The sequence below is a fragment of the Gigantopelta aegis genome, chromosome 10 (genome assembly GCF_016097555.1).
Source record: "Gigantopelta aegis isolate Gae_Host chromosome 10, Gae_host_genome, whole genome shotgun sequence".
In the NCBI taxonomy this organism is placed as follows: domain Eukaryota; kingdom Metazoa; phylum Mollusca; class Gastropoda; order Neomphalida; family Peltospiridae; genus Gigantopelta; species Gigantopelta aegis.
In genome coordinates this window covers 1,141,415-1,156,916 of record NC_054708.1, presented here as the reverse complement: position 1 = coordinate 1,156,916, position 15,502 = coordinate 1,141,415, and the positions used below count along the sequence as shown (strand labels likewise).

The window sequence follows — 15,502 nt, the reverse complement described above, 5'->3', positions numbered from 1 at the left end:
TTTAATGTTAATTTTAGTGGATGGTTTTTTTTGTTTGTTTGATATCATTATTATTAGAATTTGAAAGTACACAGGCAGTGTCAATCAGAAATATTAATATACTTAAACAGAAAATTTTGTTTGTATTTAATAAATTACAGTGTATGCGAATGTAAATAAAATACCATAAGCCAATTTTGTTTTTAAATCAATCGATAATCTTACCGTAAAGGTCGACTTGTTGCACTGTATGAATATTTGAAGGCACACATGGTTATCTTTTCATCCCATCATTTACAGTGAATATCACATTTCTTACCACACATGCAATTTGACTTATGAAATATGCAACTGTAAAACTTAATAATGCATGTGCTTGTCAGTGCATGAATTGCAGAAAGTGAAAGTGAAAGACACGAACAAAAGATGGTGTTACGTTTGAACTCCATGGATCTGCACAAACCGTTTGTGTCCAGAGAGTATGTGATAAGTTGAAAGAATGTAACAAATGTTTATAGAAACTGCTGCCAGCCATGTTAGCTAAACTGAACACAAGTCCTGTTTGGCAACGGATGAGGAGTCACAAAGCTAAGAGTCAAAGATTACAGTCTTAGCCCACTTAATGTGTCTCTGTACACAAACCCGCTTACTCCAAACAAACAGTCATTACAATGTCCCTTTCTTACAAATCTGTTGTCTCTACAAATTATTATGCCCAGAGTTTATTGCATGCACACATCCAGTATAGCAATAATATACTTATTAAAATTAAATCTTAAAACAGCAAGGCAAAATCAATTTATTATTTCATCTAATGTAAACATGTCAACAATAAAATTATAACAATTTGGTTTTAAATCTAAGGCTTAATTTTAATTTACTTGTAGTGCAGTGGAATTTACTTACTTTTTAAAATCTAATAGTCTGGCACATTTTAAACTTCGTTGAACCAGGTTTGTGTATCAATTTTAAAGGAATCGTCCAATTTCCAAAACATCTGCATGTAAGTAAAGACTTGGGAAGTGATCTAATACAAGAAATACACCAATCAAGTGTGTGAATGTTCCCAATAAAGAAATTAATCATTACTTCCCTTATGGATTAGTATTAATTGTGCCTCAAGAAAAACAGATCAAATATTTATTTCTATAATCCCCATAATCAGAATATTCGGTTCTCACAGGATATTGGACTAGCAACATAGCAACATCACATACTGGTATAATATTGTCTCTATACTAAAACAAGGCTACATGTAGTTATTTTGAACACAATATCAATAATTTCACAATCACGGATTTAGTGGGCCTTGTTTCTCTAAATATGCATTATAAATGAAACTTTCATTTGGAATACCAAACCTAGTTATTGTATGATCCAAAATATTTTAATTGAACTACAATCGAGGGAATTCCATGATACGCTTCTTTTTTAAAATTTGGAACTTGGTGGGGTGGGTTGGGTGGGGGTGGTTGTTGCAAAAACATTACAAAAATTTAGAAGGGGACCCGTGAGTGGTCTCAGCTTTAGTAGTAGCCTATAAAAAAATGTATTTTGAGTTTTATTGCCCCTTGCAATTTTGAGCATTTGAAATGTGACTAAATACAGCAAAATAACCTTTTAGTCATATTTATTTACGGTAAAATTAACTTTTTTTTACAAAATTTACTTAAGCAGCCTCAAAATTGCAATCAGTGACAAATTATTAAGTTCAAGCCCTGTTGTTAGTTTGTGTACTGTCCGTAGTTATTTTCTCTTTCAGTTAATCTACCTCAGCCACTGATATTTTGTAATTGTTATTTTTATTTATTTATTTATTCATCATCATTATTATTTATTTGAAATCAATGTCACCTCTAGTGGCGTCGTTAAATAAAACAAACTTTACTTTTTTTTATTATTTATTTATTATAATTAATTTTTTGTTAGTACTTTAGGGACAATATAACGTTATTCATATATCTATGGAAAATGTACACAAAAGGGTCCGCTAAATTCATATACTCCCCCACCCTCTCCCCTGTTCAGAAAATGCACTGTTCGTACAGTACTTAGTATGTATTCCTCCTGTTATTCCTCCGGTTCGGTAATATGGATCAATCAAATACATGTACTTATTTACCGCCTATATACATTTTTGCTGTGAATATAGTCAGCCCTCGTTAGTGGAGGCTATAGACACGGCCTTCGTATATATAGTCACATCGTATATAAACACTGTCTAGTTTAGAGTATTCTTTAAAAATGTAACAATTCCTATCCCAAGTCAGCTGTTATGGCATATTTTGTATAATAATGAATCTGACAAGGTGGAAAATGACGGTGTTTGTGATCCAGATGTTTAGAGTTTTTCGCGTAGGACTAACAATAAATTTACCTATAGATGCAAAGGCCTAACTAGTCAGGATTGTCGACGTTTAACATGCTTCTGTTACTAAAATAAATTAATGTATAAGCTTATTATCATTCAGTACGTTTTTTAATAACTTATTTTCATTGGGGTTTTTTTTCTATTTACCCTACGTCGCAGAGGACGGTCAAGCGTTCTCATTACACAAGCTTGGTAAATCGTTTTGGCACTGCGGTTATTCGGGGAATGCCCGTCACGTGACTCAAAATAATATGTCACACCTCTGCTCTCCAAATAGCCGTTATTTTTCTCAGAATTATGGACCGTACCCATAATTCAATTATTTTTATAAAATATCAATAAGTGTGATATGGTGGTTATAAAGATGGTTCAGTAAAGTACTTTTAGGTACAAATCAAATGTATATATTGTCATATAATACCTTGTTGGGTCAATAATTAGGTCAACCATCTGTGAGAGTGCGCGCTTAATCATAAGGCATAATAGTAGTAAACAACTGTCTTTACCATTATGTCTTTACCGTTAATTTATTAATAGCAAAGAAAATTAATAATGCTAAATACTTTTATAAATGTATATAGATATCTATAATTGTTACTATTACAGTCATATGTAAGATGTAATGCTAGACTGGATGATTGTGAAAAAGTGTCAAATTTGTCTTCTTCATTATTCAAAGATAACGGTAAAGACAAGAAATATAACGGTCATCTGCAATGTACTTCAGTAAAGCAATCATGCAAATGGCTTTTAAAAACAGATTTACTGAATTAAAAAAATTAAATAATGTGTTTTTCATGCTTCCAGGATAATTTATTAAACTAACGGTAAAGACAGACAATAAGTGTGATACTGAAAAAAGTAATTCAGAATTAAAAATAACTTGCCTATAAAGATACCCAGCTAGTATTCATGTACTTAAGGTGTTGATCTAAGCTTGACCTAGATGTGACAGTGCCATCTGTTGGATAACTTGCAAATTAATCAAATTTTTGGTCCTTTTTGTAGATAAAATAATGGTAAAGACAATAAGATGAAAAATAAAAGGAGCAACTTAAAATTGTATGCAGTATAGGTTTATTTTAATATTTTATTTGTCGGTCTTTACCGTTAGTTTAATAAATTATCCTGGAAGCATGAAAAACACATTATTTAATTTTTTTAATTCAGTAAATCTGTTTTTAAAAGCCATTTGCATGATTGCATTACACACTAGTACAAGACAAAAAGAAAAAGTATTAGTAATACAATAATTTTCAATTAATAATGGTTATACCGACATGTTTACATCATGTCAGAATGTAGTAAACATCTCACCTTTGTAAATCCATGTCATGTGTTAAAGCTCCGATGACAGAACTGATTAAAAGAGTGAATCCCTTTTCTCATCACACTATATCTATTCCCAGTCCAGCTTATACATTATTTACAGTACTTTGCACTAAGAGAGAAAAACAAACTGAAAGTAATTAATGCCATATTACTAAAATCTGCAGCACCAAGCTGTAAAGACCTCTGTACATGCAAGTCAGCAATAACTGTTCATATGAAACAAGTTTCTAAAACAACACTTTGGTCGAGCTGAAAAATTAATGAAGCAAATCTACGAGTGCTGTATGAACTGTAGGTAACTGTAGATGGAAGAAACCCAACACCATGTGTAACGCAAGACAAACCATTCCACCACATACAAATTGTAATACCCACATGTGGTAATGGAACCAAACAGACCACGGCACAAATTAAAATTAAAGAAGCTATTAAATTAATAACAAGACTGACCCTAAAGAACAATAGTGAAGTGTTGTGTTGCATATCAGTCACACGCTAGGAGTAGGACTGGAAAATCACTCATTGATGCGTAACTCAGTGTAGACATTATGTTGAAGAATCAGACCTGGTCACCAGTGGGAAAGAGATCACCACAGGCCAGCGGCCATCTGCCAGATTAACAGATGAATCTTCCACATTTAAAAATCTACCACAAATAACCAGTGTGGATCTGTAGACCATGTGTGGGAAGACAAAGCAGGAAGATGGTTAACTCTCAGGGTTAGCTCCACAGATCAGCACATGGCAGCGAAAAGAGAATACTAATATTGCTCAAACATGGACAGTAAAACTAACTTACATTACTCATAGTTAGATAGGGCTATACACTAATACACAAGAAAATCACTTTAGGAATGAATGAATGAATGAATGAATGAATGTAAGCACATACACTATCTTTGACAACAATTAACAACTAACAAAATGACCGTTCACACAATCAGTGCAGACCTGAAAGTCCATCTTGGAATCCAGTATGGATTTTCATCACAATGTAAACAAAATAAATTCCATCCTGTAATAGTCTTTTTATTAAATACATTTCACAATTTTTAATTTCATACTAGTAAATGTTGATTTGTGAGTTGCTTGTCAAACTAGGAAAACCTGTTTTCAAAACTGTAGTTATAGCAACAGTTAGTTGATTAAAAATCAATTAGCAACTACATGCACTATTAACATTTAGAATTGCGTACATAGAGGTTATTACCAGAGTGTTTTTCGGTATCGTCAATATCATATATTAGGAATAAAAATTGTATTATGCAAGCCTCTGGCGAGCACAATACGTTATTTTTATTCCTAATATATGATATTGACGATACCGAAATACACGAGGGTAATAATCTCTTTATCATATAAGCTCAAGCTTTTGTAAACTGTACACGCAACTTTAATTCCAGTCCGCCATTACTAGATATTCAAATGACGCAAGAATATGTGGTGCGGTGTATTTTTGAATGGAAATGACGTCAAACTCGAATGACGTCATTTTGGATGTCCTTACATCAAAATAAAGTTATGCCTAACGTTTTTTGTTTTCTGAACGCTGGACAGCTTTCAGTGTCAAATTGCCATTGAAATGTTTTTATTTGATGACTATGAATGCATACATCAATCATGGAGTGTCACCCAAGTATGTTTGCTTAAATGTCAATAAACCTAGTGCCGAGACCTCGACTAATTTACATCTAATTTGCAAAGTTATCAAATTCTTAAAGTATGTGATCTAAAAAAGATCACATACTTTGATTGCACTGAAAATGTAAGATATTATATGATAAAAAGCGATATCTGAAACTTGCATCTATGGTGACTTGTGATGCAATACTGAATAAAACATTGCCTGAAAATTTCTTATTTAAAACATTGCTTTCTTTTATTTAAGAATTGACCACAATTATTTTTTGGTTCATGCAATGCCAAGTATGAACCAAAAAAACAATGTGCACACTGTATGACTCTGCGTAAGGGGTCAAATCTGATAATTAAATTAATATGCATACTTTAACAATACATAACTGAATTTATTTTGTTTACCTTTAAATACACCTGTAGTATTGTTTGTGTAAACTTCATTGATACTCGCATAAGAATGAAAACGTTCATTCATTATTATTTGAACCAGATGATTGTTTTTTTAATGACATCATTTGGTAAATGACTTAATTTTGATATGTGACGCCATTTCCTCTAGCTACTCTGTGCATTTTTTACAGATCATTTAGTTATATTGGAAGGAATTGTCCCATTTGTCTTTAGTTTATATTTTATGAAAGTGAATGAAGGGAATGTGTCTAACATTTATGCTGTCGGTGGAACCGTTTAATTTTTGCCAACAGCTGTAGAACAACGATTACAAGTAAATTACAGGTGAGAAGTTACCTACATTTCTTTGGCCGAGTCTCATGTCATGATTAGTGAAGAGGAAATGGGGTTTTTTTTTAATCAATGTGTATACGTGTCTACTCTGCTATAGCATTTTCCATTAATTTATCGTATAAATTTTTTAAATTGCTTTTGTATCTTTCACAGTGGTTTTCTTCAAAATATCTAAATATGGTTGCCTAAATAATCTGGCTTGTTGCACAGAAGTAGTGCAAGTCAGTAGGGATAGTAAGCATGGCTTACATTTTGTCACTTCATCGAGATATGAACGAAAAAAAGTAAGCACCTCTGGACCAATCAGATTGCCGTAAAGTGTATAGATGCAAAGAAAATTTAATTATATTATTTTAACTTTTTAAATATGAATAGTGATTTAAAACAGTAATCAATATTAAATGATTTTAAGATTTTTAAAAACCTTTTTTAGTTTACAAAAAAAACACAACCTCACATGCGAACTTTCTTGTGACTGCCATACACAGAATGTTTTGTGGGGTATTTGGGTGTTGAGAGAAAGAACTGTGTGTGTGTGTGTGTGTGTGTATGTGTGCGTTTTCAATGTATGACCATAGTAGAGGTGGCTACCCTGACTCAGTAGAGGTGGCTACCCTAACCCAGTAGAGGTGGCTACCCTAACCCAGTAGAGGTGGCTACCCTAACCCAGTAGAGGTGGCTACCCTACCCTAACTCAGTAGAGGTGGCTACCCTAACCCAGTAGAGGTGTCTACCCTAACCCAGTAGAGGTGGCTACCCTACCCTAACCCAGTAGAGGTGTCTACCCTAACTCAGTAAAGGAGGCTACCTTAACCCAGTAGAGGTGGCTACCCTACCCTAACTCAGTAGAGGTGGCTATCCCAACCCAGTAGAGGTAGCTCCATTATTCCAGACTGGCATGATACCAGAATCAATTATCACCATAGTTTTGAACTTCAACTGTTTGTGATGTTCTTCTCCGTAGGTATGTTTGTGGCAGCATTGCTTATTTGTTTCTGCTGCTTTAATTCATTAAAGTAAAAAAAGCACAGCTGAAGTGCAAGCCACTGAGAGCATGGTGCTGGCAGTGTGCCAGTGATGTGAACCACCAGACCAGGTCAATCACAGATCTATGGAACCACTGACAACCTAACCAGAGTATTCCTCCCACATCAGATGTGGCACTCACAAACAACATGTAGCAGAGATAACCTACAATGTACATGCAGTAGAGTTCTCTCCTTTTCAGCTCCAGATAGCAACCAAAAATATCTAGTCATAATGTACATTATCTAGTTCCTGATAACAAACTTTAAGAAGCTGTTATTTTGGTAATATTAAATAATACAATTACATGCACTTGATGTTATTTTATCAAAAACACTGTGTTGGCAATTCTGCTTAGTATAACATAGAAAGATTTACAATAAAACCTTGAATACGAGCCTAGACTTCTTTTATCTTTTCTGTGATGTTATGAGACCCGACCTCAATTTTCTAATATACCGTAATTTAAAAAAATATAATAATAACAAAGTCAATCGCCTGTCTTACAATCATTTGTTCAGAGATTTCTTGGTAACAGCAGCAAGATTATTATATTATTTATCCTATGACTTACCCATGATATCCATGTCATAAACCCATGTGATAATTTACTTTATTAACCCGGTTAATAATGGTATGCAAATTTACACGGTATCTAGGTAATGTGTTGCTGTGGATGGGTCATTTGCTTGTAAGCCAACAAGACCCGTGTACCTGAGCTTTAACGTTTTCAAAGATTTGTTTTAAATGCGTGACGTCAAACTAATCCGTGCTAATCGTGATGACGTCATATTATCGATGGCAGCGACTTTTGTACTGTGATTTACTAAAAAATTAATTAGAATGTTATTTTAGAAGTGTTATAGGACAAATAGAATTCGCTACTTGTGTTTTTTAATATGTAAAATATCAACCTTGTCTAGTTAATCGGTATTAACATACCGTTAACATAGACTCGGTTGATATTTTTCATATTAAAAAATACTCGTGACGAATCCTCTATTTATGCCATGTCTTTAAAAGATTTCAATGTCGGACAAAGGAACGGACCAGTGTAACTTGGTAATTAACCCCAACTGAGCTAGATTCCAAGAATAGGAAAAACAGACAGGCCTCTCTCTATTCAAAGAAGGGCGGGACGCTCACCTCGTGGGCAGTCAGTTTAGGATTCATCCCCGTTGGTGGGCCCATTGGGCTATTTTTCGTTCTAGCCACCACGATTGGTATACCAAAGGCTGTGGTATGTGCTATCCTGTTTGTGGGATGGTGCATATAAATTATCCCTTGCTACTATTGAAAAAACTGAAGAGGACGCCGTGGACCACTACATCAACAACACCTGGACAAAACCCCTGGAACATCAGCGCCTTGCCTACCAGTGTACACAATTGCGCGAGTCTCCCCTGGGTTGTCATGCCACGACCAGAAGCGGTCAGGACCATTTTAAGGGCCCTATGGGCAACCTAGGGAGACACCACAGCATCATAGAGGTCTAATTAACAAGCTACTCTTGATTCACTAATGTCAAAACCTATACCACTTTCTTTTTGACCGACCGTTCAAAATTGCACCCAAATTCCTCAATCAAAATTGTGCACATTTTCTCTTTGGCATAATTGCTCCATTCAAAATTCCATAGCACCATTACCCCCTTCCGCCTGTTACCGACCACGGTCGGGCTGCTGGTGTTCACTTGCACCTGCCAGTGCAGGCAGTCCCTCCTTCTAACCCCCCCCCCACCCCCCACCTTTCCTGTCCTGGACGGAGGAGCCGGCCAAGGCCTGCTCTTGTGCCCAGGACAACAGCTACAACAGCTTGTTCTGAATGTGCACGTAAAACTCTATGACCTGGCCTGACCTGACCTATTGGAAACATAATGCCGGTTTCCTCTCTAAAACTATATTTAAAAAACAAATTACCAAATGTTTGACATCCAATAGCCGATGATTAATAAATCAATGTGCTTTAGAGATGTCATTAAACAAAACAAAGTTTAACTTTCCCTATTCACAGATTTACGGTACATTGTGCAAAAGGGAACCAATGGACTGAGATATAACAATATGCTATTGGGTAAATCACGGTATTTGGCCACTTTGTACCTTCTGCATGTTATATCAGCCTACTAGGCATAGTTTTGAAACAATGTGACATTTTTGTGGTAAAAGATGTGGCTAATGGTATGCACTATGTGTACCCCAAATTTGAAGGTTGCAAGTATAGTAGAATTTTTTTTACCAAATTTAAGTATGCCCAGAATATATCCATTTTGGGTCGTTATGCTGTTGCACTTCAAAATTACTAAATTTGCAAAGTAAGTATTTACATAATTCAATACAAGTAATTTCAAATTACTTACTTAAATATCGAAGATAATTTTATTGCCGAAAAATTGATGTATGTTGAAATTTTGTGGGACAAACGTTGTTTATACAATGAAGCTATATGTGAAGGGTGCTCTTCGTTATACATTTTCATATAGCAACAACCTTCTTGTTATGGGCATAAAAATAACTCATCTATTTAATTTATCCCACTGGTTTTCACTTCTGGACTGCTATTTAAGACTCTTCATAATGTACAAACCAAACCAAAGCCAATATGAAGCTTCTCCTTCTTCTTTTTTTAAAGCGAATGCCTAAAAATTTGGAAATAAAATTGTGTAGTGTCCGTAACCACCTGGTAGTATTTGTAATTTACAGGTGATAATCAGTATTATAATACATTCTGCTTTTAGATATTTCGTTGTAGACCTGGAAAATACAAAGATTCTGGTCATTATTTTCAATTATTCCTTCCCTAGCAGCCTAAAATGGTTACGGACTCTACCAAAAAGCTGTAGTGTCCGTAACCACCAAAAATTAATCATGTTTGTCAGCTTAAAACATACAAGTAATGCAACAATATAAAGTTAATTTCTACTTCATTTAAATTGCATCATCATATGCTAAAACATTTCTAAGAATATGAATGATGCAATAAAAGTTACTGAAATATTGAATCATCCAGTCTGTGGCTTAAATAATGAAATAGTTGGCATTTGTCATCATTAGAGTTCATGACAATTACTTTCCTGTGTACAGTTTGTCTTCTGAAACAAATGTTTTATGTATTTAATTCATTTATCAGTCCTATATTTAAAAATATATTATCTATACCACAAATTATAAACAATTGTGTGCATAATTTATGAAAACAGTTGTAAAAAAAAATGTTTAGCCATGCATACTTTTGATGTATTTTCTATTGTCCCTGTACACAATATTTATCTGCATGACATTGCATAAGGATATACAACATTACAGAGTATAACAAATGTAGTATATGGTAAATATGTGTTCCTATGCTAAAAGGTTACGGACACTACAAGAGCCGCACATCAAATAGTACTATGTGATTTTAGTAAATTTTGGTGAAATTTAACTTGGAAACATAATTTATTGCATGCAGATATGTTTTCCTATTATGTAAAAGTATAAATTTGTTAAATAGTTTGGTAGCTATCTATATATTAGGACATATCAATCACAGAATATATAAAAATGATACATTACCCATACTTGCTCTATGCTATTGCCATATTGGGCCAATATCGTAAACTAAAATATATTTAAACAAATTTATATACCTTTAAAAGAGGAACTGACCGTAGAGAGTTATGATACATTTTGATTCTAACAGTTAACGAGATCAAAGCGAAAGTGTGATGAAGATCTTCAAATCAGCAAAAGGCAAAGGGAAGAAAAAGATAAAGAACAAAAGAAAAAACTGCCCTTAAAGTGAAAAACTGGAGAGCAAAGCAAAAATTAGATCCAGTGAAGTATGAACAAATGAAGTTAAAGGACAAGGAAAGGAAACAAATATTCAGACATGAGCAGAGAAAGAAAGCCGACATCAACCCAGATATGGCACTTTATAGAGCTCTCTGTATATATACTGAACAAAATAAGAAACTTCCGCTAATTTTGCTTGAACATAACTTGATGAAAACAAACTGGGGGAATAATTGTTATATATGTGTTTAAAGAGTGTTCCATGATGCATCGTTTGGTGCAAAAATCATGGCCATAGGTTAACAGAGACTGGAAGAAATTTTGACCAAGTGTGGTAGGAGTTAAAAAAAAAAAAAATACTTAATAACAGGTATGACCACCTCTTGAATTGACCACTGCCGTGCATCGCAGGCGCATAGAATTGACTAAAGTGTTGATTTGTGCCTGTGGAATATTGTTCCATTCCTGAATGAGCGCTTGACGAAGTTCGTTGACGTTAGCGGGTGGGTTGGGACGACGCCTCAATCATCTGTCCAGACTATCCCAGACATGCTCGATGGGGTTGAGATCAGGACTTTTAGCGGGCCAGCCATCAATGAAATCAATGTTATTTGTCCTAAGAAAATTTACAGTGTCTCTAGCTGTACGAGAGGTGGCATTATCATGCTGAAAAATCGAGATGTTGGCGTTGTTATGGAACAGAGGAATGACGTGATGAGCGAGAATGTCATCGCGGTAACGTTGAGCATTTAAATTGCCATCAATGACGTGAAGGATAACCATGGGCAATGGCTGCCCAGACCATGACACAACCCCCACTCCCGAAACGATCTCGTTCAAGAACACAACAGTCAGCATAGCGTTCATTTCACCACGTTGTAAAGAAAATCTGGATTCATCCGAAAAAAGAATGGTATTCCAGCGTCGCCGTATCCAACGAGTGTGTACACGTGCCCAATTAAGACGATGGCGTTGAGTTAAAATGCATCCGACGTGCATGTAAACCGTTCTCCCGCAGACGATTACGAACAGTTTGCCCACTGATTCGGTTATTATGAAGCCCAGGTGTGTTAGCAGCAGTAGCAGTGGCAGTTTGGAATCGATTTCGCAAATGCGTGTTCATGATACAGACGTCCACGACGTGGCAAGTCGTTGGTGCTTCCTGTCATTCGAAATCTTACGTGAAGATTTCGTATTGCTCGACTAGAACCCCCAACATCCCTTGCAACGTCTTCTGTCGACATGCCAGCATCAAGCATGCCAATCGCCCGTTCGCGTAAATTATTGGGTATTCTTGGCATACTAAAAATGCTACAATGTAAAAAACTTTACTTTTTTTTTTAATTTTTAAGCGTTTTCGTTCACTTGACAACAATGTCAGTAAGACAAGTAAAACAAATTGACCGAATACTACACGGGACATGTCGAACCATGCATGCACGTGCAAATTGAATTTCACGTTGCCGACGATTAACAGTGCAAAAATAATCGATAAAATTCATGAATCCTGATAATACAGCTCAAGGCTAATACTACCTATATAATTTCATTACACAATGAATTCTTTAACACAACAAATACTATATGTACAAATCGGAAGTTTCTTTTTTTGTTCAGTATATCAATAATTACCCATTGCACCTTAACAATTGTTACTCCTTAACCACTGTTTATCTACAGTTACTGTTGTTGATACACAACCAACTCTGAAGCCAGGGACATTTGTAGCTTTTTGCTTGAAGTCAAAAAGAAATCTAGCTAACATTTTCATTGCGGAAATCAGTAGTGTTCACGATTCTGAATTTGAAGTCAAATACATGAAAAAGGTCATGCATTTGCATTTGGCCAGAAGCATCAGATGTATCCTATGAGCCAAAACAGCATCTTGTTGGTATTTTGTCAGAGCCAAGCCTGATCAATGAAAGGGGACATTTTAAATTTAACACATCCGAGATAGACACAATCAAGTGCGAGCAACTAAAACTCTTCAAACAAGTGTATTTTAGATGAAGCTGAAACACATGTACTGTATAAATGGTGAAATATGAATATGTGCTGTCTATTGGCACCATTTAGATCAGTTTGAGGAATTCAAATGCTCATGTGTGCTGTTGGCAAGATGTTTCAAGTTCTAGTTCAGTGTGTAGTGTCCGTAACCTTTTTACAGTGGTGTTTGTAACATTACAATATTTTCATTTAAAGTTCATAAATAGTTGTCACTGTGACTTTTATTGCAAGACTTTGGTTTCAAGCTACTATATCAAGGAGATATATTTAGTTATTGTGTCTAGTTTTTGAAGAATGGACAATGGATTGTTGAGAAAAAAAGTTTCTAGCACTCACTAAGCAAGTGTTGTTAAATTTTCAAGTTTTAATATATGTTGTTTAAAGTTTAGCTGTTATTTTCATATGTTAATGTTTTTAGTAAGTTAATTAAACAAAATGATAAAGATTTAACTGTAATATGTTCCTCAATTAGCATGTTATACACTCCCTGTAGTGTCCGTAACCATGACCCAACCCACCTTTAACACTCATGAAAAGCCATTTATGTTGTTTTACAAGTCAGGTTGATAAAAGCGAAGCGCGTTGTCGTAAATTATTTGAGTTGACCCTACCTTTAAGGTTATGTAACTGATTAACCATTGTTTTAAAATCAAATATGGTGGAGGTTTATTTTGTTTTATTTGTGATAGTTTGTAGATACTCATAACTCTTTTTACTCAAATTATTTCTTTATTCTTAAAACAGATCCTATCTCTGGCAGGAATGGATGTTTCAACTTTTAATAAATGTTGATGATGTGGTTTATATACATGTGTAAAAGTGCTCTTTTTAATTTTATATTAATTAAACTGGTGATTATATCATTGGTGCCAAGACTGACTCATGATCCGTCCAAATCGTGGAAAGACAACAATCCCTCCCCTCTAAGAAAAGAAACACACACACTAACATGCCTCTAAAGAAACAATAAACTAATTATTTAAAAGTAACAAATAATTGGGAGTTGGGGGCGAACTGACTAAACGTTTGGGGCGAACAGGCGGGAGCGAATCCACTTGGGGGCAAACTGGTACATGGGGTGAACAGGTCAGACTGGGGGCGAACTGGATTTGAGGCGAAATGTCTGGGACCCCCGGAATTTTTTACTTCAAAAGTTCTGGAATGGTGGGGAATGGTGCTGATTAAATCGGAGTTTAGAAACATAGGTTATAAAACCCTGAATATAGCTAATTGTGAATTTAAATGACATCAGTATTCCAATAATGTCACTTCACATATCTTTACAATAACAATAAACTGCATGAAATATCTGTTTTAGGAACATTGGAACAATTCCAAAGCAAAATTGCTATTGAAAATATTGTGATTAAAATATTTAACGATTTACGAAAAATATGGATTTCAAGTGAAATTACGGTAATATATAGTCTTTTTTCAATACAATATTTGTCAGTTAATCAATTAGTGATGTTTGAAAACCATATTTTCACAAATTGTGAAGCAATGAGTGAAAATATGGCTTTCACGTATATATCACAAGTTGACATAAAAATCATATTCGAAAAAAAACCATGAAATGGTCTATTTATTATATACATCTTTCATAAAAAAAATTACAATATCCTATCGAAAACATGTAACACCATGATATATTTCTTTGGATGGAACTTTTCCAGAAAGTTTACTTGGCCACAGAATTTTTAAAAGAAATCTGAATTAAAATTACCAAATGTTAATTAAACTTCCTCCATTTTCTATGAGTTATGTGGACCCCATATCCATAAGGAATAAACAAAAACGACTTTGCAAAATTAATGGTTTTAAGGGTTTGTAAAGTTTTGTATTTAGATACATGTACTTACTTGTCTGAACTTTATTGTCAATGAAAATGTTAGAGTTGTGAAGAAAAACCTCACAAATGAACAACAAGCAGACAACAAGAAATCGGATGTTGTGTGAACGGTGCACAAGAAAACAAAATGAATAGTGTTAGAAGCATAACGCAGTTAGGGACGTTGATGATAATAATATGACTTCAATTCACGATAGGCTATTTATAATTATAATTTAAAAGAAACTGATGAACATGGTAAGAAAAAAAACTTGGTCAATTACATACTAAATATTATTCCTAAATATTAAATTTTAAAACTATTATAATACGGTCACGGAATTCCCAGATTGCTGCTTTAAATCTACATCCGTATACAACCGGACAGCACTGTACAGGTTTAAATGAACAACAGGGCATAATGATTTGTTAGGTTAGCCATCTGATACACCTACAAGTAAAATATACACTCGTAGGCGTGTCATCCATAGCGTGTCACATAAATGAAAAGTGTTTGTAATTCCCGCGCGCACCTGTGTATTGACAAAAGGTGTCACAGGTGTTTTGTCCGCGATATTTAAAAACCCAAACTGAAAATGTGACCCAAAAGACTGAGTCGCAATTTCTGTAAATAACATCTTACACAAAGAAACACAAAAATTATATTACCTTCCATCCAGGTCAATGGGGAGTGTGGGATCTATGCCTATAAATGAATCCATTGGTACAAGCTTTTAACATTCACACTCAACGGTGATACCCGTATACGTCAATGTTTCCTCGGGTGTTTCTCCATTTTCG

General features: G+C 34.6%; 1 protein-coding gene across 1 annotated transcript in view; it reads right to left on the bottom strand.

Moving 5' to 3' along the window:
- LOC121382821 (CDK5 regulatory subunit-associated protein 2-like) overlaps positions 1–15,502 on the bottom strand; it is a 56,439-nt gene extending 40,937 nt beyond the window's left edge. The window contains exon 1 of the mRNA XM_041512443.1: positions 15,371–15,502. Coding sequence (XP_041368377.1) covers positions 15,371–15,423 — 53 coding nt within the window. The 5' untranslated portion in view covers positions 15,424–15,502. The remainder of the gene's footprint in view (positions 1–15,370) is intronic.